Below are 25,563 nucleotides of genomic sequence, written 5' to 3'. Positions count from 1 at the left end.
AATTAAGAATAAATTAAATCTATTGAAGAGTAAATCACATGTCCTACAAAGTAAAAAAAAAAAAGATAGTATGGCAATTTTCTTATTTTTTAAAAAAAGGACAAAATCTATTTTTAAACAGAGTTAAACATTTTAATATAATTTGGTTCACAAACATTTGTTGAATTTCATCTAAGATAAAGTCATTCTCTTGGGTCCCAGATACACCAAGATATGCATTATAGGATCCAGACCCTTGGGTACCTAACAATTGCCTTGCAGTGGCTTGCAAATTAGCTTTAGATGCACACTGGTATAAAATTCCGTGATAAAACTGCCTCTCAGTGGCTGCAAGATTCTGACATTTCCAGACTGTTTGGTCTATTCACATGTACAATATGCAGCACACATTCACAAAAACCTACCCACATTCATGGGGGGGGGGTACCCATTAATTCCAGTGATAAAATATAGAACTGGGCTATCTAAAAATGTTCAGACATCAGCTTTGTCAGGAGACAGTCTTTTCAAAGGGAAAGAGCCCATGCACTTTACTTAACTGCCTCGAGGCACTGGACTCAGCTAGTAAACCTGGTTTCCTGCAACCACTCCTTAGCGACTTTTAACAAGTTGCCTATTTTTTTTCCCTCCCACTTATTTTCTTCCGTGGAAAATAGGGCCATGAGAAGGGTTGGGTGGAGGAATGGGTGAAAGGAGAAGTAGTAATAGTTGACCTGAACATTGCTAAGATGTATTTGATGTGTACAAAACTCTCCAAATTTTGGAAGAAAGATGTTAGGAAAAGAGATATTCATGGTAATTATAATTAGCATCAAATTAAAAATATTAAAGTCAAGCACTGTTAATCTGACAATAGTTTAACTATCTTTAATAGTTGGATTAACATTTTTTCAAATTAATAATATTTCCACTTCAGAAAGACATATTTTTTAAGACTTTTCAAATGTTTCATTCAAAATAAAGACAACAATCTAATGTCATGGATACCTGGCTAAAGGCAAAACAGAAAAAAAAGAGAAGAATAGACCCCTTAACAGTTTAAAAGCAGTTTTAGAACAGTTTAAAATAAATTTTGGTTCAACATCACTAATCATCAGGGAAATGCAAGTTAAAACTACAATGAGATATCACCTTACCCCTGTTACAATGGCTTTTATTAAAAAGTCCAAAAACAATAGATGCTGGTATGGATGCAGAGAGAAAGAAATTCTTATACACTGTTGGTGGGACTGCAAATTAGTACAAGCTTTATGAAAAACAGTATGGAGATTCCTCAAAGAGCTAAAAATAGACCTACCATTTGAGCCAGCAATCTCATTACTGGGTATTTACCCAAAAGAAAAGAAGTAATTTTATCAAAAAGACACCTGTACTCAAATGTTTATTGCAGTACAGTTCAAAATCTCAAAGATGTGGGATCAACCCAAGTGCCCATTAATTCATGAGTGGATTAACAAAATGTGCTATATGTATACCATGGAATACTACTCAGCCACAAAGAGTATGAATTAATGTCTTTTGCAACAACTTGGATGGAAATAGAGACCATTATCCTAAGTGAAGTATCTAAAGAATGGAAAAACAAACACCACATGCACTCGCTATTAAATTGGAACTGATGAGCACACATGTACAGAGGGAAGTGAAACTCAGTGTAAATTAAATGGGGGGAAGGAGGAGGAGGGGAAAGTCTACTTAATGGCTACAATAAATACTATCTGAGTGAGGGACACACTTATAACCCTGACTGAAACATTACAAATGCAATCCATGCAACCAAAAACATTTTTACCCCTGTAATATTTTGAATATAAAATAAAAGTTCTGCTTCCTACCTCCAATAATGTCTTTTTAAAAAAGCAACAAAACAAAAAAGCATTTAAAAAATTCCAGGACTCTTATTATGTATAAGCCATATGAAACAGCAGAAAAACACAATTTATATTATGAGCAGTATGGTTTAGATTTTCCTTTACTGTTATCTAGAAAGTTTGTAGGGCCCATGTAAATTCTATATCAATGAACCTCTAAACAGTAGCATCTTCCTTTTGAAGGTTTTACTTACTTAGAAACCCCTGTTGTAAAACATAATTTGGGGTAGTGAAGAAGAAGGGAGTGAGCAGTGGATCAGACTAAGGGAAGAACATTAAAGAAATCAGCACAAAAAGTTTTTATGTAGTTGATCCCAAACCTTATTTGAAAAGTCTGAATAGGATGAAAAGGTTTTCTCTATTCAGTAGTTTCACTTAATCCTCAGTCCAAACATTTGCCCCTATAAACATTAGATTATTTTTATGTTAGCTATAAAGCTGTCAGTCCTCAATAAACAGATACACTCCTGGTGGTTTTACCTTTGCTGTCAAAGAATTGTCAATATGTATACTGGCTCTTAAATTAAAACAAACACACAGGAAAAGAAATGTAAAATGGAATCACACAGCAGAGTTTAACGGGAGGCTGTTGAAATCCTAAATAAATGATGGTCCAAAGAGTCGATGGTGATCCGAAGTTCAACGTGATGTGATGGAAAGTAGTCAATGCGTTGTCAGCGCCTTGGTGTCTCCTAAACGGAATGCCGTAACCTCTCCTATTCAGGTAAGCCAGACCCTTACTTTAGTGTGTCTCAATTAAATTTTATGTCTGATGTGTCCATTTGTTGTAGGAAGAGAGGCAAGTTCAATGAAAGGGACACTTTGAAGATTTTTATTTCCTATGGGGACAGTTTACTTCTGTCTGGAAAGTCCCCTTCATAGTTTTGGTGAGGTTTTTTCCCCGTAATTGAGAATGGTTATACAAGAAGTGTGAAGAGATAAGGAGATATTGAAAATGCAAAGGTATTTTCTAACCGGTCGAATCTCTACCATTTTTGCAATTGCTTTCAGAAGGATTTTTCCACAAAGGCTAACAGAATCATGTGATTGGAACAATCGTTTGTGCTCAGTCATTTTATTGCAGAATTAAGCGTTCAGAGGCCAGAGCTGAGTCTTTTTTCATGTACCTGGTGTGCTGCCTAACAGAGCACAGGGGCACTACTACATACTATTGCCTTGCTAGGTTGTAAGTATTCTTCTAAGGCTGGTAAAGAAAAATGACACAAATACAGAAAAGATATAGATATCTGTTTTTAGCTGGAATAATGTTGTTTGCCCGTTATCTCCTATATCAAAAGGCATTGTCAACTTTGGGGAATTGAGTCTCACACCAGAAAAATAACTTAATAATGTGACTGTCCAATATCACAAAGGGAGCTAGCTGTTCATTTTAAGAAATAAAATCAAAAGAGGATATGGGGTACTTAGAAATGTGACCTGAGTGAACAAAGAGTTTGAGGGAAAGAGAGCCGAAGGCAAATATATTGGGAATCTTAAGATACTGATGAATACTCTCTTTGTTCTCCGTAATAAATATATGATCTTCCTTGCCAAGGCTGAAAGAAAATGGATTTCCCCAAGGAATGCCCCATCGCTGGAGAAGAGATCTGCCATCAAAAGCCATCATGCTTTGAGGAGGTGTAGCAAAAAGATTAAACATCTAAGACAGATGATGGGGTAGAGGAAGGAGTGAAGACAGGGACGTAGGAAAGGTAAAATGCCAGCATCCTGAGAATGAGATCCATAAACACGAAAGGAGGAAATTGAGGGTGTCAAATTTAAACCCATGGTTTGCATCTTGTGGCCCTGAGCAATTTGGAATTTAAAGAGAAAGACGGGACATTCTGTTCACCATGGTGGTGTTTCTTGTATGCCAGACATGCATGACAGAGCCCATGCCAAAATATATTAAGTAGTGGCTCGTCATCCTGAAGGAACTTTTGAAAAAATGTAAAGGTCATATTACAAGAAAAGTTTAGTGCCCTGGCAGATGTCACCAAACAATTTGGTTTCTCAATTTTCCATTCATTTTCTAAAATTTGAAACTAGACACTTAGCCAAAGAGCAGCTTATGTTTGTTTTTTTTTTTTTTTAATGTATCTTTTAAAATAATATGGAGGTAAAGATCTGGATTCTGATCATCCAGGTTCAAATTTCTACAACTATGAGAAATTGGGCAAATTACACAAACATTTTGGCCTTCGTTGACTCATCAATAAAATGGAAAGAATTGTGGTTCTTCCTGCATAGGGTTGTTGTGAGGACTAAATGAGTTAATTTAATTAGGTACTGAAAGTACTTAGTAAAGTGCCTGGTGCCTGGTAAGTTGTTATTATTACCTCAGTTGCTTAAAATGAGTTTTTTTTAAATGTTATGATGTCTCTTAATAAAAATATAGGTATTATTATTTCTACAATCAACTCAATATAATATTGACTACCTACCACTGCACACGAGAAAGATAAAACATGGTCTCTGATATTTCAAGAACTTACAAGATGATTAACAAGTTGAATGCTGACAATAAATCACATGGGTTGAAAATCCACCAATTGAATTCTTATTTTCAGTTATAGTATTTTCAAGATTTCTATCTGAGTCTTTTGTTTTCGTTTTTAACAGATTTTAAATCTCTGGTGCAATTCCCATCTTTCTTTCTACTTTCTTGAATATATTTATTATAGCTTTTTTTAAAAGTTCCTGTTAAACATAGAAAGAATTATCATATAACCCAGCAATTCCCCTTCTTTATATATACTTAAAAGAATTGAAAGGACTCAAATAGATATTTGTACACCAATGTTCATAGCAGCATTATTCACAATAGTCAAAAGGTGGAGGCAACCCAAGTGTCCATTGAACCTGGGTGAATGGATAAACAACATGTAATTTATAAATACAATGGGGTTTTATTATTTTTATTATTCAGCATTTAAAAGGAAACTATGACACATGCTATAGCATGGATGAACCTTGAAGATATTATGTTAAGTGAAATAAGCCAATCAGTCATAAAAGGACAAATATTGTATAATTCCACTTATATGAGGTAGCTAGAGTGGAATGGAGGCTTCCAGGGGCTGGGAGAGGAAGGTAACAGGAATTATTATTTAATGGGAAGAAGTTTGGGAAGAAGAAAAAGTTCTGAAGAGGGGTGGTAGTGATGGTTGTACATTATGAGTGTACTTATTGCCACTGAAGTGTACAGTTTAAAATGGTTAAAATGGTAAATTTTATCTTATATATATTTTTACCAGAGAAAAAATAAAATTTAAGTAATTCCAAAATTTGAATAACTTATTGTCTCTTCTTTTGATATTTGATTAGTTGGTCTTTTTTCTTTTAAGACCCTGTAATTTTGTACTGAATGTAGGACATTGTGCAAAAAAATTGAAGAGCCTCTGGATGATGGTATCTTCCACCAAAGAGAAATACATTTTCTCCTAGTAAGCAGATGGATCACAGCAAATCATTTTCATCTTGCTGAGGGTTGGTTTTAGACTTTGTTATGAACAATGTGTTTATGTTTGGCCTTTATTCCTAGGGCAGAGTTATTACTCTTGGGAGTGGACATTCTGGGCCTCAACTGAAAACCTGGAGTGTTTACCACAACTCTTCCACCTGGCTGGGCTTGAACTTGAACCCTGTCGCCACAGCATAATGGGGCTGCTGAAGTCTCAGCTCATCTCTATAGATTCTCAACTTCTGGAGTTTTCCCCCCTAAGTTTCTTGAAGCTACTTCCTGCTCACATGCAGCTTAGGAGTTAGCAAATGCCTCAAGGAGAAATTGCATATAGATCTTTGGGTTTACTTTTTGACAGTTTCCCTCTTCTCCAGGATTTTTGCTCCTCAGGTCCCAGCTATTTGGCAGTCCAGAATGCAAACCTACAAACCCCATCCTCAGCTCAGATTTGGTCTTGACTCCTTCCCCCAACCCTTCCCACAGACTTGGAAGCCTTTCGGCAAAAAGCCTGGGTAAATGCAGGCCTCACTTCTGTAGCCTTCCTTCCCTCAGGTCTTATAGACCCTCATAAATTCTGCCTGCTTTGGTAGCTCTCTAATGCCTTCAAGCAGTAGTTTTGTGTAATTTTTCTAATGTTTATTGTTGTTTTCAGCAGGAGGGTTGTTCCAATACAAGCTACTCTGTGGTGGCTGGAACCCAAAGTCCTTTAATACTGTCTTATAAAATTCTAACTCTTGATCTGCCTCTTATTTCATTTTAAATGTTCTGTTGCTTTTACTTTGCTTCATCTTTTTATTGACTAGAATATTTGGGTTTTATGTATACAGTTTCGATCCCTCTGCTTATCAAACCACAGGCAGAAAGCATGGTAAGGAGAATAGCAATGAGGACAGAACACATTCAAAGCAAGGGAAGTCGACAGTTTGCACTGTACTTGGGTTTTCGTCAGCCCTAGCAGTTTTCCTAAGTAGACACCCAGTATCACTCAGCACCACTTGCCCATGGTGAATCCCCTGAATCTAAAAACTATATGCCAAAATCCAACCCCCCCACCTTCAGACACCTGCTGGCCATTAAAATTAGTCCACTGTCTTCCCCACATGGTTATCATGCTGTTACTCTTCTGGAGTTAGAGATAAATGATCACATTTAGAATCTTAGTCTTAATAATATCATGGGAGTCATACATTTTCTTGGTATTTGGTTTGATTTGACTAAATTTATTTTTATATTAATGTGGCCAGAATAGCTAAGTATATAAAACCAGTAATCAATCAAATTCAGCAAACACAAATTGGGTGATGATTATATACAAAGAACTTATGATATACTAAAGGATCCCCAAATATGATTTTGACGGAGTTCTACACATTTAAATAATTATGAATAGGCCGGGCGCGGTGGCTCACGCCTGTAATCCTAGCACTCTGGGAGGCCGAGGCGGGCGGATTGCTCGAGGTTGGGAGTTCGAAACCATCCTGAGCGAGACCCCGTCTCTACTAAAAATAGAAAGAAATTAATTGACCAACTAAAAATATATATACAAAAAATTAGCCGGGCATGGTGGTACATGCCTGTAGTCCCAGCTACTTGGGAGGCTGAGGCAGGAGGATCGCTTGAGCCCAGGAGTTTGAGGTTGCTGTGAGCTAGGCTGACGCCACGGCACTCACTCTAGCCTGGGCAACAAAAGTGAGACTCTGTCTCAAAAAAAAAAATAAATAAATAATTATGAATAGTTACAAATAATTAGTTATAATATAAAGTACTAAAAATGAAACTAGCTAGCAATCATTGTATTTATATACCATGTATTATACTGAGTGCTAGCACCTCACTGTGTGCTTGTTTATACACCATGTATTAATACTGAGTGCTAGCAACACAGTAGAGTAGGTGCCATTATAGTCTTCATATTACAAATGAGGAAACTGAAGTATAAAGAAATGAAGAAATTTGTCTAAGGTCCCAAAACATATAAATGGAATTCTAATCCAGGTCTCTCTGACTCCAAAGATAAATGTTGTCATTGGGGAACAAAATGCTGTCAGAGAACAGATCAAGGGAATTCTTTCTACTTTGGATGATGAGAGAAGGTATCAAACAGAAGGTAGCATGTGAACTGGGCATTTATGCATGACCAGCATTTCCAGAAGTGGATAAAAGACGAAATAGCATCCTTGGCTGTATTAATACATACGTGAGAAAAAGCCCTGAAAACTTGTTTTGGGAGTTACGATTGGTCCAGAAGGGCTGAAATATTATATAACATGCATATGATGATACTGGGTAAGATAAAGTTTGAAAGATTCAAACCAGATATGGAAGGACCGACATAAATATCATGCCAAGGGTTTCAGATTTGTTTTTATATAAAATATTGTATTAGTTAGCTACTTCTGTGTGACAAATTTTCCCAATAATTCGTGGCAAAATTTTAGCATCATACAATTTCTATGGGTAAGGAACCTGGGCATGGTTTAGCCAGGTGCCCCTGGAATGCTAAAAACAAGAAAGCATTCAAAATTTCTCCTTCACATGCAACGCTCATATCCATTGTTAAATCATTGCAAGGAGTTTAGTTATAGGCATTTTTTTGTTTCTAATGAAATAATATTAATAGCACATCATACACTCATTAGTATCTCAAATTCTATGGAAAAAGATAGGCCTGTGGTGTGGTGGTCTCTAGGAGAGCAGTTTGAAAACATAGTTGTAGACAGAGCCAGATCATGGAGACTAAAGAGTGAACAGGTGGGTAAGACATATTTTAATTTATTAATAACACTTATTTTATACATGAAGCTAAATCTCTAGTTATCAATATGCCTTATTGCTTAATAAACTGGTTTCTTTATAAATAGTATCAACTTCTGGAAATTTTATTATTTGAATTTTGAAATGTATGCTGATCTATTCACTGAAGTCCTACGGAATACAAAATGGTAATAGTATCAGTGTGTATCCTTTTCTCTCATTTTGGTTTTGATTCTTCTAATATAGGAAAGGCTTTATATAAAGAAATCAAAAAACTCATTCATCTAACAACAAACTTACAACATCACCTTAAGAGCTTCCAAAATTCATCTTACACTTTCTCTCATTTTTTGTCATCACTGAGACTGTGACTACATTACATTTTCTGGTCTCTTGTTTTTCTGTGAGTTCTGGGTGGCCAGACAAGGAAAATGACAATGTTTAGCAGCAAGAGAACAAAGCCACAGCATATGGCTGGCATCTGCTCCAGGTTTTGATGACCATACATTTCAACATATATTGCAATCATATGATGATTTTCAATTCATCATATGATTTAAATGATTTTATAATTCATCCAAGGAATTTGGGTTAAATGCTTTATTTCATGTTTTATGAGGTTTTTCCTGATTATTACTCAATATTCAAGTTGAGTTAGCCCAAGACACCAGCAGGTCAAATACCTAAGTTAAGCCAGTGAATCTTAGCCTCGAACTGCATTTGATAACTTCCCTTTGGAGATGGTTCTGTCCTAAGGACCACAGGTTTCTTCTTGGCCTCATGGGATAATAATCATGCTACACTTTAAAATACATCTGTAGTCTAATTTAATTTGCCCAAGTGATTTTCTTTTTAATTGAACCTCTGTATTTTTGGAGTGCTAATCTCAGGATCTAATCTATTATTTTGGGAATCTTATTAAACTCCTTTCTGCGGAAGTTTTCTTGTATGTAGACCAGAAACCTCGTATCAGTCATACCATCTCTTCTCTACCTCCCCTAGATGCTATTTAGCTAACTGAGATGAGATGTGTGGCATGCTCTGAATGCATAAAAGGAACAGTGTAAATCTGAGGTGTTGCTTCTGTTATTACAAATATCACTGTTAAGTATCGATGGAAAAGGCAGCATGACATAAGATGCAGAAGCCCTGGGAGGAAGCCCAGCCTCAGTGAGTACCAGCTGTGGAATGCTGGGCATGTCTCTTAACATCCTTATTAGTTTCCTGACCAGAAAACTAGCATTGTGTTCCCGACCTTCCCACCTGCTAAGGTACTCATGAGTATCAAGTAAGGTAATATACATGAACACGTTTCCTAGACAATACAGTAAAGGGCAAAAGTGGTGACAATGGTTTTAAATATAATCACTGGTAATAGAGTCTGTATCTTCTCCCTTCCTCCAATTTCAAACCACTTGGAAGATCTGGAGGAAGGGGAAAGCTAAAGTCACAAAACTAACAAAAAAATTCATAAAATCAATGATTAAGATAAAATATTAATATAATAATAATTCCTTTAACTATGTCTATGTCGAATCATGTCTGAGTTATTTTCTACAAGAGAATCAGGCACAAATAGAAAAGTGCTTTTAGGAGGTTTTCTGAAAATGTTCATTTTTATCAACAATCCACTAGAAAAGGAATTTGGATTTGGTAAGGACATTTTCTCCCCAAGGTGACCAGTTTCTGGCCCATCAGAAATCTAGAATAAGTTAAATGTAAGGCCTGAAAATATTTCCAGTGGGATATTTCCCATTGGCTATGGAACCCCCTCAACTGCCATTAACACTCTATACACGTGGGAAATATCTGCTCAGGCTCTGAATTAAGACACAGCAGTCCTGAAAGACAACTACTTCCACCCAAGCAACTGGTCCTCCTTTCCTTCCTGTCAGCACCACGTGCTGAGTGAGGCTGTGTTTGGTCTCTTAATCAGGCCTTGCTGACGGGCTGACATCATTGCAAACGTTTTCACTTACTCTTTGGCAAGAGTTAAATCCTTGCCAACGGCCAGTCAGTAAGTCAGAAAGTGTTGTTAGTGAGAGGCTGGGGGAGTCGGAGTGTGACTGTCAGCTAGCAGTCTGTGGTGATGACAGCAGGGAAATCTAGGAGCTGGAACCATTTTAAAGGTCACTCTGTGGGCAGAACAAAAGACCTCTGATTTAGAAAAGGAAACAGAACTCTAGGACATTGAAGCCCGGGGATGCTGCTCTCTGAGCACTCCGAAAACTCGTCATCTGCTCCCTGATTGTGAAGACCAGCGAGAGCCTGTTCCACTTTACACCAGTACAGCTTCACTCAACAGCTACGTAGCTTAGCAGTGGTATACAACAATCTGGTATGATATAAATGTCAAAAAATGTACCAATGGTTCAATTGCCTGTTCTTTTTTTTCTTTTCAATGTTGAAATAAGCCACTGTCTATTTTTCTTTGGTATTCTTTCTCCTTACCCTTTGTCCTTTCATTTTCAACCTTGAATTGTTAAATAACCTAATTTTAAAGTTCTTAGCCACATTACATAGGCTTTTCATAAAAACAGATTACATATATTTTATGATGAAAAACTTATGAGTATTCATATGCAGAAAGTGTAAAAGATGATCTCATAGAAGTAGAGAGTAGAAAATAATGGTTACTAGAGTCTGGGACAGGTAGGCAGGAGAGGGGGATAGGTAGAGATTGGTTAAAGCAGGGGTCCTCAAACTTTTTAAACAAGAGGCCAGTTCACTGTCCCTCAGACCGTTGGAGAGTGCGCACTGTGGGCCCGGGACGAGTCGGTCGCTAAGCAGGACAGGCAGTGGCGGCAAAAAGACCTGGAGGGCAGGATAAATGTGCTAGGCGGCCCGCATGTGGCCCTCAGGCCGTAGTTTGAGGACACCTGGATTAAAGTATACAAAATTATAGCTAGATAGGAGGAATAAGCTCTAATGTTCTATAGTGCTATAGGATGACAAATTATTATAGAGTTAATAATTTATTATATATTTTGAAATAGCTAGAAGAGAGGATTTTGAATGTTTTCAGTGTAAGAGAAATGATAAATATTTAAGGTGATGATATGCTAATTACTTAGATTTCATCACCATGCATTTAATGTATCAAAATATCTCAACGTATCCCATAAATATATATAATTATTGTGTCAATTAAAAAATTAAATAAAACATAAATATAATAAACTAAATTTGACAAACCATTTTTAAAAGGAACACGGATCATTCTTGAATACTAACAATATTTCCATGCCTGAATTAAGATTTCACACTTCCCAAAACAACAGAAGACTTGGAAGAAGAAAATGACTTCAGTCTACTGAATGCCTTATTCTGGACCTGGGCCCATCACTTATAAGACTTGCCAGATAAATCTGCTATAGTTTATTCTCCAAATTCTAACCTGCTCTGTTATTTTTTCTTGTTCTCCCCCTTTTTGGTTCTAGCTAAAAAGGAAACTTGCTGTAGCATCATTAAAAAGCCCAGCCAGGCTAGGGGGATCTCTTCAGTATAAGAGCAACAGCAGCTAAGATTCTCTGCTTTCTTTATCATCACCCCATGAAGACAGGGGAGCACTCAAGGGGTGTCCAGTGGGTACCAGGAAGGGTCTCTCTGCTAAAACAAAAAGGAGGGGAGAGAGGGCAATCAAGGCACCAGGAAACTCATCACAGAAGTCACAGAGCACATCTGGCACCCACCAAGAAAAAGAATTCACTTGGGCAAACCAGACTTGCCAACCCAATCAACACCCAGTGATCGACGTGCTTGATTTGCACAGTAGATTATCGGCTCAGGGGTCTGGGTGCAGACCCCATCTGAGTGAATTCAGCTGGATGTGAATACCACTGGATCTGTAGTCCCATCAGAGGAACCAGTCCCAGGATCAGGAAACAGTGATGCCAAGAACTATCCACTCCACTCCAGCTTGGTGCTGTTGGGAGATGAGTTAGTTTCTGTTAAATGATAAAGGGGAGCAGAGAAGAGTGAAAAAAAGCAGCTGCAGCTAGTGGGCCTTGTGAAGTTGGAACTTGGTTTAGATAGTGAGGATGCTGATTACTCAAAGAATTACAATTCCTGGCTGTGGGAAGAGTTAGCTCTTCTATTGCCTGTTCGAACCCAACACTTCCCCACACTTCCAAATGAGGGTGAGGGGCAATTTTCAGAAACTACTTTATGCTGGGGTTTTTCTATAGGGAAAGATCTTTCATTTTCAGAAAGCCTACTTTCATGGCTTTAAAATAGTCCAGCCATGTTAGATTAGGTAAGCCACTTTCTAAAAAGTAGACCCACTACAACACCAAAGTAAGCTAAAGACCTTGGAGTGAGTTCACCAATAAAAAGAAAATGTCCAAATCTTACCAAGTTGTTGATTTAGACTTGTAGACGTCCCACTCCCTTTGTCTGTGTCACAAGCCACTCACTCCCTTCTTAATGAAAACAAGAGGGAGTGATTATACCTCCTGGGGCTGTGCCATTTGTGCCGTCTGAGAGGCACTTAAATGAGTGGCACATTATCTCACACATCTGGAGTTTACCAAATTAGCCAATTATGCTGGAGCTCATAAAACGAGGCCTTAAATGTCATTTAACTAGAAAATATTATAATCACCAAGTGGTCTGATTGTAAGATGATACTTGGGGCAGCATCAGTGGTTACAGAAAACAAATCGTGAAACAAAACACAGTTCAAATGCCCCCCAAATGCAACCACATATTTTCTACAGCAATACTTTCTGAAGAATACCATATTTCTAAAGGCACCAGCAATCAACATGTTTCTCATTTGAAACTAAGTTTAATCTGACCTTAGTTGTTTCCTAGTTATTTGCCTTGGGCAAACCAATGCCCAAGAATTTTTCTCATAAGAGAGCTAAGGAACAAACAGGATGGGAGTAGACTCACAGAAAACCATGAACTTAGCAGAGATACGGAGCTAACTACAAGGGATGGAGCAATGATTGAATGAAGAGTCTGGAATTGCCAGAAGTTTGTGGTGCTGCCTCAGAATTGCCAAGATGTGCTTGACTGAGCATACGCTGGCCTCTCAGAACTTTCATAGTCTACTTGCAGGAAGAGACAAAAGCTGCTCCAAGTTGCTGCATGATGTGAGGATAGAAATACTAAAGACTTCAGAACAGCTATTTAAAAATGAAGGGTTTACGGCCAATTTGTCCACATTATCCTCTTTGCAGCTAATAAGTAACAACAATTGGTCTTCAGTGAAAGGTGATATGGTATAAGGGAAAAACCATAGTTATGACACTAATACCGTTGTGACTTTGGGCAAGTTACTTAACTTCTCTGATCTCCAGTTACCACATACAAAATATGGGCATAAGGATGCTGTGTTGTATTGAGAATTGTACTGTGTTGAGAATAATGTATGAAAAAAAATCCTAGCACAGAACATGAGACATTAAAAAAATAAATATTAGTTTTATGTCTTTCTTTACCTATGTCATCAGAATATTTCAATTTCTGTTTAATTCTTGCTTTCTCCTGATTTCAGAAGAGTGGCCCCTGGAGTGCTTTCAGAGGAAGAAGAGTGGGAGTAGAGTGGGGAGACTGTCCTGATTAACATAACTTATATAACATTAACATAACTTATAATCCCCTCACCTGACTGTGAACATCTCAATCACTCTTTCTAAAGCAATGACAAGTACAAAAGAGACTAGAAAAACTTTCACAAGATACGCTGAGGCAAAGAGAAGTGAGGCATGATGCGTGAACACATGGTGAACAGAGATTGACCACAGCTCTTTGCTGGATGAAGGTCTAAAAAATCAGTCTTCTTGGTTTTAAAGGTACCTAATTAACTGGGCTGTATCTTATGTCTTCTGGGCTTACTCTATTACAGTAGATGGACCCCTTAATTAGTTTATTTCTATCAAACCAGAGAAAGATGAAGAAACGTGGTGATGATGGAGGTACTCTCAACAGTGACATTCCATTTCTACTTTCATTTCTGAATTCTCCCTTCTGTGTTAGAGAAAACAGCCTCTGGTAAAAGCTAAATACATATGGGATTCCATATAGTAGAATTCATATGTAGAATTTGGAAGGCATTTTTTTTTTACTTCAATTAATCTCACTTCCATAAAGCTAGACTGAAAAACTGTAATTAACAAAAGTACAATGTATCTATGCTTTTAAGAAGAAAAAGAACTTAGAAGCAGTAGAAGGATTTGGACCTATGTGGTTGAGCTATTTTCTCTTGGAAGCGCATGGATTCTGGGCAGAGAAGTAGGGAGTTGCATCTCTAAAAATATTGATTACTTGGGAGGTTGAGGCAGGAGGATCTCTTGAGGCCAGGAGTTTGAGAGTAGCCTGAGCAATATAGCGAGACCCTGTTTCCAAAAAGTAAAATAAAATAAATGAGCCAGGCTGTAGTCCCAGCTACTTGGGAGGCTGAAATGGGAGGATCACTTGAGCCCAGGAGTCAGGAATTTGAGGCTGCATCACTGACTATGACTGCATCACTGCATTCCAGCCTGGGTGACAAAGCAAGATCCTGTCTCCAAAAAAAATAAAAAAAAAATCAAAAAAGAATGGTGACAATAGCTACAGAACTACTTCACTTTTTAACATTTTTATAGTGGAGAAATAGGAGATCTATACAGGATTTAAGTTTTTAAATGTATTAAAGATTTTAATGTTAATTAACAGAAAAGGACTAGCTTTTCAAAATCTTTACCTTGGAGAAGATAGGAAAACCCAGGAAAGATGCATTCTTCTAATTATGCTAACGGGCAAAATGACTAGCTCTATCCATCATACAGACCACAGACCAAATTGGCCTCTATGTACCTGAGTAAAAAATCAACATCTTTAAAAATGGAGTATACTCTAAAAATTAAATAAGAAAGGCAAAGGAACTGCTTTTACTAGGGAAAAAAAGTTCAACATAGCATGTGTTAAAAGGCTTCCTTTTCTTTTTTTTTTATTCTTCTCTTTTTCTTTTTGTCTTGTTTTTTTCATTTAACCCAAGGTTATGAAATGCTCTTGTTCTGTACCAAACATAACAGGGAGATTTTTCTTTTGTATTTTTACAAATATTTCCATCTCTAAGACTAGAGCTCTCTCTGGCTTTTGGCTAACAACATGTCCAGATCTAAAGACATTGCAGAAAGAATGTCAATTTGCTCTAGAAGCAATTACAAACACAGAAAATAAAAAGGCCAATTTTAGTATGCAAGGACCACACATACTGTATGTTTGTTATATTATTTGATATCAAAGCAGAAACATCAAATTATTCCTTCAACACACATGAAATGAAGAGCTTGGCTGAGAAACTCCCACATTCAATTCAGAGATATCTGTTACAATTTACAAAACTTGGCTATGCTAACATTACTGTTTTATGGGAAAAGGATACTTTTATTGATTACATAATACACTATGATTTCTTTAACTTTCTTGTAAAAAATCATGTATATTATCAATATATATGGCAATATGCATGGCACTTAGGCACCACATTGCTAGAGTAATAGCTAGAAAAACTTGATGATCTTTCATTACTAGATGACCTCAAAATATTTAATCAAAATCATTATCATAACTTCAGAGAGGGTAGTCTATAGTAAGAATTGTCATTTCTTTTTCATTTTGCACCATTATGATGCTGGTGTGATGATTTTCATTTAGTTGTTTATCAAACACTTAGTGAGTGTCTCTACTCAGTGCCAAACACACGCATCAGGAATACAGAGCTACATGGGACATGGCCCTTAGGGAAATCTCTTACTGGGATGGGAGAGGGGAGATAGACAGAAAATGAACATAATAAATCAGGGCAGTGCATGCTGTATTTTATATAGCATATATAGAAAGAAAGAACGAAGTGAGGAAATAATTCAGCATGTGGTAGAGAAGAGTAGGTCAGGGAGGGTGAAACTTAAGTCACCTTTGGGTGAAGAGGGCTAGGTTCTCGGGGAGGATTAGGAGTTAGGTCCTCCAGGAATAGGGAAGAGCATGCAAAAGGCATACGAGTGTGAGAGACTAGAATACGGCAAAACATTTGCCCTTCCTAGAGAATATCTATATGTGAAGAATGAGCCTGGAGAAGAGGGAAAGGTCATACCAGGAAGAACTCTACACACCATGACAAGAAGTTTAAACTGTCTATGGTGGGGCATATTTTCACATATGTCCCAAACACTCTAAAGATAAAATAATTAAAACAATATGATACTGGTATAGAGATAGATAAATTGCTTAAACAGGTTAGGAAATGGAGAAACAAGAGAAAATCCAGTTGATATATATGCAGAAGTTTAATATATGGGTTTTTCAGCAAGTGGTATTTGGACAATTTCAAAATGAAATTTAATTTGTATATACCACACTACACATTTAAAAATTCTCAGATGGATTAAAGATTTAAATGTAAAAAAATGCCAGAAGAAAATGTTTATAATCTTGGGGTTAGAGGATGTCTTTTATTTTTAACTGTGACATTATCAGATATCACAACAGATAAGTTCTGAAAAGTGTAGGACACTATAATTGTAAGACAAATGACAAATTGGGAAAAATGTTTACAAGCTATGTAATAGTCAAGGGATGAGTATCTGAAATATATAATAAACTGGTATAAATCAATAAAAATATCTAGTTTAAGAGAAATAGGTAAAGAACAAAAATAGGCAATTGATAAAAGAAATGATATCTAATGATATAAAAGTATGCTTAATCTCAGAAACAATCAAAAGAATACAACTAAGACAGTTATTTTTCACCTATCAGATGGTAGACAAGAGATGCATGTCAGTGGCAGATATGCCAAAAAATGACTTATAATGTCCAGCATTTAAGAGTGTATGAAGGAATGGGAATTCTCAAATATTAAGGGTGTAAAATAGTACATACTTTTTTGGAAGGTAATTTGTCAACATCTATAATGTAAAATGTGCATATCATTTGATCCTGTAAGTCTATAGCTAGCAAACTTATTTTATAGAAATATATTAAAATATATAAATGTTATCAAAAGTATATATATTTAATATATAAATATATAATTTATTAAAATACATAAATTTATATAAAGATATATACTAAAAATGTGCAAAGATAGCATAAAATATTTATTGCACTGTTGTTTATAATACTGAAAATTTGGAAACAACCAAAAGGTCCATAAAAGGAATTAATTTAAATAAAATTGCAGCATCTATTTTTCCCCATTCAGTATGATGTTGGCTATGGGTCTGTCATATATGGCTTGTATCATTTTTAGGTATGTCCCTTCTATGCCTATTTTCTTAAGTGTTCATATCATGAAAGGGTGTTGAATTTTGTCAAAAGCTTTTTCTGCATCTATTGAAAGAATCATGTGGCCTTTGTTTTTGCTTCTGTTTATGTCGTGAATTGCATTTATAGATTTACGTATGTTGAACCATCCCTGCATCCCTGGGATGAAGCCCACTTGGTCGTGGTGGATTATTTTTTTTGATAAGTGTCTGGATTCGGTTAGCTAAGATTTTGTTGTAGATTTTTGCATCTATATTCATTAGGGATATTGGTCTGTAGTTTTCTTTTTTTGTTGCATCCTTTCCTGGTTTTGGTATCAGAGTAATATTTGCTTCATAAAAGGTGTCGGGGAGGTTTCCGTTCTTCTCGATGTTGTGGAATAGTTTCTGCAAGATAGGTACTAGTTCTTCTTTGTAAGTGTGGTAAAATTCGGGTGTGAAGCCATCTGGACCGGGACTTTTCTTTTTAGGGAGATTTTTAATTGCTGTTTCTATTTCAGCTGTTGAGATTGGTCTGTTCAGGGAATCTATTTCTTCCTGGTTGAGCCTAGGGAGGCTGTGTGTTTCTAGAAATTTGTCCATTTCCTCCACATTTTCCAGTTTGTGTGCATAAAGATTTTTGTAGTATTCATAACTTGTATCTTGTATCTCTTTGGGATCAGTTGTGATATCTCCTTTTTTATTCCTGATGGAGCTTATTAGAGATTTCTCTTTTCTGCTTTTCGTTAGCTTAGCCAATGGTGTGTCAATTTTGTTTATTTTTTCAAAGAACCAACTTTTTGTTTTATTAATCTCCTGAATAGCTTCCCTGTTTTCAATTTCATTTAGTTCTGATTTGATCTTGTTGATTTCACTTCTTCTGCTGGGTTTGGGGTTGGTCTGTTCTTCTTTTTCCAGCTCTTTGAGTCGTTTCATTAGATTGTCTATTTGTGATCTTCTTGTCTTTTGGTTATAGGCATTTATGGAGATAAACTTTCCTCTCAGAACTGCTTTAGCTGTGTCCCAGAGGAGTTGATAACTTGTCTCTCCATTGTCGTTTTCTTCATAGAATTTTTTTATTTCCATCTTGATTTCTTCATTTATGAAGTAATCATTTAGTAGGAGGTTGTTTAATTTCCACGTTTTTGTGTAGAAATGTGAATTTCTGTTAGGGTTGATTTCTACTTTTATTCCACTGTGATCATTCCCATTTAGAACTGGAACCAGACAAGGCTGCCCACTATCTCCACTTCTGTTCAACATAGTGCTGGAAGTCTTGGCTACAGCAATCAGACAGCAAAATGGAATCAAAGGTATTCAAATAGGGGCAGAAGAGATCAAACTTTCACTGTTTGCTGATGATATGATATTGTATCTAGAAAACCCCAAAGATTCAACCAAGAAACTCCTGGAACTGATCAATGAATTTAGTAAAGTCTCAGGATACAAAATCAATACACAGAAATCAGAGGCATTCATATACGCCAACAACAATCTAATTGAGAACCAAATCAAAGATTCAATTCCCTTCACAATGGCAACAAAGAAATTAAAGTACCTAGGAATATACTTAACCAAGGACGTAAAAGACCTCTACCGGGAGAACTATGAAACACTGAGGAAGGAAATAGCAGAGGATGTAAACAGATGGAAATCCATACCATGCTCGTGGATCGGCAGACTCAACATCATCAAAATGTCTATACTACCCAAACTGATCTACAGATTCAATGCAATACCTATTAAAATCCCATCAGCATTCTTCACAGATATAGAAAAAATAATTTTACGCTTCGTATGGAACCAAAGAAGACCCCGAATATCAAGAGCAATTCTAGGCAACAAAAACAAAATGGGAGGCATTAATATGCCAGATATCAAACTATACTACAAAGCTGTAGTAATTAAATCAATATGGTATTGGCACAAAAATAGGAATATTGACCAGTGGAACAGATGTGAGAATCCTGATATAAAACTATCCTCATATAGCCATCTAATCTTTGACAAAGCAGACAAAAACATACGCTGGGGAAAAGAATCCCTTTTCAATAAATGGTGCTAGGAAAACTGGATAGCCACCTGTAGAAGACTAAAACAGGACCCACACCTTTCTCCTCTCACAAAAACCAACTCACGCTGGATAACAGACTTAAACCTAAGGTATGAAACTATTAGAACTCTAGAGGAAAAAGTTGGAAACACTCTCCTAGACATCAGCCTGGGCAAAGAGTTTATGAAGAAGTCCCCAAAGGCAATCACAGCAGCAACAAAAATAAATAAATGGGACATGATCAAACTACAAAGCTTCTGCACAGCCAAAGAAATAGTCATGAAAGTAAACAGACAACCTACAGAATGGGAGAAAATTTTTGCATCCTATGCATCCGATAAGGGACTGATAACTAGAATATACTTAGAACTCACGAAAACCAGGAAGAAAACATCAAATAACCCCATTAAAAAGTGGGCAAAGGACTTGAACAGAAACTTTTCTAAAGAAGACAGAAGAATAGCCAACAAACACATGAAAAAATGCTCAACATCTCTAATCATCAGGGAAATGCAAATCAAAACCACAATGAGATATCACTTAACCCCAGTGAGAATGGCCTTTATCAAAAAATCTCCAAACAATAAATGCTGGCTGTGGTTGCGGAGAGAGAGGAACACTCCTACACTGCTGGTGGGACTGCAAACTAGTTCAACCTCTGTGGAAAGCAATATGGAGATACCTTAAAGCGATACAAGTGAATCTACCATTTGATCCAGCAATCCCATTGCTGGGCATCTACCCAAATGATCCAATGACACTCTACAAAAAAGACACCTGCACTCGAATGTTTATAGCAGCACAATTCATAATTGCAAGGCTGTGGAAACAGCCCAAGTGCCCATCAATCCAAGAATGGATTAATAAAATGTGGTATATGTATACCATGGAGTACTATTCAGCTCTAAGAAACAATGGTGATATAGCACATCTTATATTTTCCTGGTTAGAGCTGGAACCCATACTACTAAGTGAAGTATCCCAAGAATGGAAAAACAAGCACCAGATATATTCTCCAGCAAACTGGTATTAACTGAGTAGCACCTAAGTGGACACATAGGTACTACAGTAATAGGGTATTGGGCAGGTGGGAGGGGGGAGGGGGGCGGGTATATACATACATAATGAGTGAGATGTGCACCATCTGGGGGATGGTCATGATGGAGACTCAGACTTGTGGGGGGAGGGGGGAAATGGGCATTTATTGAAACCTTAAAATCTGTACCCCCATAATATGCCAAAATAAAAAAAAAATTGCAGCATCTAGATAAATTACTATGCTGTTTTTAAAACAAATATACTGGCATGGAAAGATATCCATAATATATGTTTATCTGAAATAAACAATTAGCAGAATATGGTTTATAGTATAATCTAGTAAGAGAAATAGTGAACTACAGCAGTTAAGGGTATGGGCCTTAGAGGCCAAGCAGTATTTGAGTCCCAGCTCTCTTGCTTACCAGATGGATGAAAACTATCAACTTCTCTGAGTCTTGGTTTCTTTACCTGTCCAACTGGAATAGATCCTAACAGAACCTACCTCATAGAGTTGTAAGGAGAATTTCTAGTAGTTAATAGAGTCTAAAAACATACTAACTATTATACTGCTACATTTTTGAATGATTATTAATTTCAACCAATTTTCTCATAAAACAACTTCTAAAAGCAAATATAATATTCTTTGGAAAATTATGCTGTATACAGTATTTAACTGAATCTACACATTAAAATAGTATTAGCTTATTAAGAAAAATAGTCTATGTACCTGATCATCTAATAGATCAGAAAACTGATACATCAATTTCTGATACAGATCTGTTTTGTTTACATATTAATAAACCACAGTGCAAATAAGGAATGCATTTGGACATTATTTTTAAGTACCAAAATAAAGAACTGTTTAGATAGCCCCAGTTATAAGAACTTTAAATAGCCTTAATGGCATAAATTAGAAATTATCCTCTAATCATTAAACTGATTATTAATATCCTTTTTGTGGTAGGTTCCATTATATGCATATTCCGTTTTCAATCATATTATTACGAAAAACATAAGAAAGTAGGGAGGTTCCCTTTTAAATGTTTGTCCCTAACAAGACTAGGAAAATAAAATATTCAAAATGAAAAAAGCATATTAAATAGAAATATATAAAATGCCTATATCAACATAGAGTCTGTATACGAAGAACCATACATACCCTTCTGTTCGGTAAATCGTTCGAAAGCTGTCTCCTAAGCTTTTATAACTGTTTGGATCAGTTACATATCTCTGAATCTGGAACCTAGGAACAAAAATCAAACAGAAAAAGTACAAGTTAAGAATTTTGCCAAATGGCTTTTCTCATTTTTCAAAGTCTTGGAAACTCAGATATTTCAGATTAATCTAAAATATTCTGGTTTTTGCTATAGATTTTGATTTATTTGCCTTATATAATTTTTACCTTATTTTTATTGCCTTTAAAATTATAATATTTCTCTGTATTTTTATTTATTTATATATATATTTTTAAAGCTATTCAAGCATGGTTGTGGGGGGGAGACAATGTTAAAGCAGCTTAACAACAACCTACAACCTTCGGACCAACTGATTTCTCTTATTTATTTATTTATTTATTTTGAGAAAAAGTCTCACTTTGTTGCCTGGGCTAGAGTGCCATGGCATCAGCCTTGCTCACAGCAACCTCAAATTCCTGGGCTCAAGTGATCCTACTGCCTCAGCCTTCCAACTAGCTGGCACTACAGGCATGCGCCACCATGCCCGGCTAATTTTTTCTCTACATATTTTTAGTTGGCCAATTAATTTCTTTCTATTTTTAGTAGAGACAGGGTCTCGCTCTTGCTCAGGCTGGTTTCGAACTCCTGATCTCGAGCAATCCTCCCGCCTCGGCCTCCCAGAATGCTAGGATTGCAGGCATGAGTCACTGCGCCTGGCCCTAATTTCTCCACGTTTTAATGAAAATGAGGTTTTTTGGGTCTGTTTTTTAGCCAGGCAGATGTGCCCTGAGGCATTTGTAATTCTTTCTTTTGTGAAAAGCATACACAGATGACACAGATTATTTTATTGTACAATTCAGAAATCTGAAGATGTGTATGAAACAAATAAGTAGTTCTACTTCTTATCTTAATTAGTGTTCCTTGATGGTAATTTAATACAAAGGTTAAAAACACAGAGCAGCTAAAACGGCCTAACTCTGAACCTGATTGTGAATTTGGAATTCATTCTGGCAGGCAGGAGCTTGCACTTGGAGCAAGAGTTGGGGTTGTATGTTGGGGCTGTTCAATTCACTACCACTGCTTCATGGTGGAACAGGGAGCTCAGGCTACCTGGATCTTCACAGAAGCATAGTGTCCTGCACACAGTTGGTGCTCAATAAAAACAGGTCCCATTTTTGAAAGCTAAATTCTTTTTTTTTCTTTGTGGGTATGATCATGCCTCTCAGAACCCTAACCTTCCAAATGTGGAATTTTTCAGTACCAGGGTCTTAACGTTTTACTTTGTTTTTGCCCTGGGGTTTGTTTCTAAAGAGATTTATGACAAGTACTCTTTTTTCTCCCATACCCTAGTTGTTCTCCATCCTTTGGTTTCTTTAGTCTGCCTATTCCTTATATTTTACAGTCTTGACCCAATTCCTGTCCTTCTCTTTTCTGTACTTCCCTTCACAGTTTTATCTGATTTTTTAAAGAACTTTTCAGAAACACCTCTGATGTTATCTAGTTCAAAACGCTCTTCTCAGATTGTTGACTTTATGATATAAACACAACTTCTACCACTAAGAATAATGTACTTTATAGTACTAGACCCCAGGGAATTGTGTTGAAAACTGACACATCTCACAGAGAAGAGTGAAAATATTGCTTTGATTGAAGCAGTGTTCTCCTCTTGATCTTCTTCAACCCAGCAAGTAATATTCCACAACCCCGTACCTACTATTATCTAAGTTTAAAATGTCATAAATATTCATTTTCATAATGATTTTTTTTTGTCTAACTTATACCTATATTAGCATGATCAGTTTTAGAAGGCTAGTTTCTGGACAACTATAAGTCTTAAATTTAAATTGTATGGAGCCTATCAGAAGACCATGGACCTGTACAACTAGATCATTTAAACTGTTTTGGATCTAGAGGTGCATTTGGTGTGTATATAACCACTGGCCTGGAAGACTTAGTAAGAGGTTCTGTCTAGAATCAAGAACAAGATTTGACAGTCAGGTAGATGCAGCATTGTTTGGGTATTTCTGGACTACAGTGTGAAGATAACAGTAATTTGGATACAAATGAATTAATACTAAATACAAAATAAACAATGAGAGAACTACATATAGGTTAATAGAACAAATAACTTTGAAATAAATAGAGCAATTTCCAAAAATATGACTTTGGTTCTAGTTCAAATAAGAATCTTCATCTCAGCTTTTGCATATTTGTAACCTATATTCATTGCTGATTATGAAAACATTTTCTTAAGTCTCGTTGAGAAATCCAAGACTCTTTGCTAACTTTTCAGAAAACTTTTAAGAAAATTATTTACAACAGTTTCATATATTATAAAAGAATTACACGAGCATAGATGTTTCTCATAATATCTATAATAATCTTTCATTAAGTTCACTTATCTCAGTAAATTCCTTTCTAGATGCTTTTCTCCCAAATTATCAAGTATTTTCTTAATGTGTGCCATATGATATAAGATGCTACAGGTTTTACAAAAACTCAGGGCATTACCTACATTCTCAAGAAGCACAAGAAAGAAATACGAGGGAAAAAAATTAACAATATAAGGGAAATATCCAAAATGTCAAGGAGCATCAGCACTGGGTTGTCCAGGTGTTCATGGGGGGAGCAATTACTGCTCTCTGCGGAGGGTCGGCAAGAGTTTCAGGAAGGAGAAGGGATTTTAGCTGGTCCTCATGGGATTCAGAGAGGCAAAAAGAGCAAACCAAGAGGAAGCATTCCAGGTGGGGAAATGACAGGAACAAAGGCCAGTCAGGGAAAGCTGTCCTTTCTAACAGGGAAGCGAGGACCATAGCAGCCTGTCCCATGTTTCCTTCAGGAAGATGCTCCTGTACTCTGCTGCACACACTTGGCTGCTCAAGGTGGGTGGAGACCTGAGCTGGTTAGAGGAGTGTATATAGGAGATAAAGCCAAAGCCCAATTTAGAGCATTTCACCTTTTTCTGCTCCTCAGCTCAGTACTTCAGTTACCTCTGTACGGCCACCTTACAGTTGTGTGACCGGTTCTAGACGGTCTGTGAAAGAGTCAGCAGATGGGCCAAAGCAAGCACATCCCAATGCCTAGAAAATCAACCTTAAGCCCTCTCTTACTGCTGGGGTTAGAGACTCGGCTTTATCTATGATGTCTGCACACTTGGGTAATACCCAGGGTGGGGGGTTCCATTAGCTTATGCAAGCATGAGTACAGAGTACGGTTATTTCATTAGCAGCTAGCTATCTAACCTGTCTGTTGTTAAGTCTAGGCACTTCACTCACGAGTTGCAATTTCTCTCTCTTTTCAGAATCCAGCAGATGCCATTTCCAATCCATTATTCATTAAGTTAATAGAGTTCTTGAACACTGCTATGTATTAGGTACATCACTGTTTGGAAGATTACAGAGAAGTAAGATATAGCGCTGCCTTTTAGACACTTATAGTTAGGTGAAGGAAATATGCAAATAGATAATTACCATACGCAAGAAAAAAGTTTAGGAATAGTGTTTTGGAGTATCAGATGCTATCTAGTGAATTTTACTGGCACTAAATAAACACACTAGTATCACTCTTACTGGGTATGATCTCCTGTCTACGGTGGATTGTGGCAGACAGAAAATAGTGCGTCCCAGAGACAGTGGAGAGAAGAAGGGAAACAAGAATATCTTTGGACTAAATATCTGTAATTAAACTTTACCCACCCATTTTAGAACAGGCAACAAGGACAGTCCATGGAATCTCTGAGGAATGCTCCATTTAGAAGCTGTCTAATGAGCCACGCTGTGTTAATTGCAAACAGGAGCGGCAACATCAAAATAACATTACATGAGCAGAGTCCACAAACTGCATTGGATGAGCAATGCAAAAGGATGGGCAGGCATGGTAAATATGAATGCCTCGGTAAAGCTTCCCAGCCATTGCTAACTATGCCAGAGCAGCTGGAGGTCTCATTAAACAGGCTAAGGCAAGCACGGTTATCTCT

The 25,563-nt window shown here is 36.7% G+C and overlaps 1 protein-coding gene across 3 annotated transcripts in view; it reads right to left on the bottom strand.

Annotated features, from left to right (window-relative positions):
* The window catches only part of SLC25A21 (solute carrier family 25 member 21), a 453,133-nt gene that overhangs the window by 110,996 nt on the left and 316,574 nt on the right, over positions 1 to 25,563 (bottom strand). For all 3 annotated transcript variants that reach the window (XM_012767042.3, XM_012767041.2, XM_076004088.1), the window contains one exon: positions 21,572 to 21,655. In XM_012767042.3, the coding sequence (XP_012622496.1) occupies positions 21,572 to 21,655 (84 nt within the window). The remainder of the gene's footprint in view (positions 1 to 21,571; positions 21,656 to 25,563) is intronic.

The sequence above is a fragment of the Microcebus murinus genome, chromosome 6 (assembly GCF_040939455.1).
Source record: "Microcebus murinus isolate Inina chromosome 6, M.murinus_Inina_mat1.0, whole genome shotgun sequence".
Classification (NCBI taxonomy): Eukaryota; Metazoa; Chordata; class Mammalia; order Primates; family Cheirogaleidae; genus Microcebus; species Microcebus murinus.
Note: the sequence above shows the minus strand (reverse complement) of the source record. Positions and strands in the feature narration are given on the sequence as shown.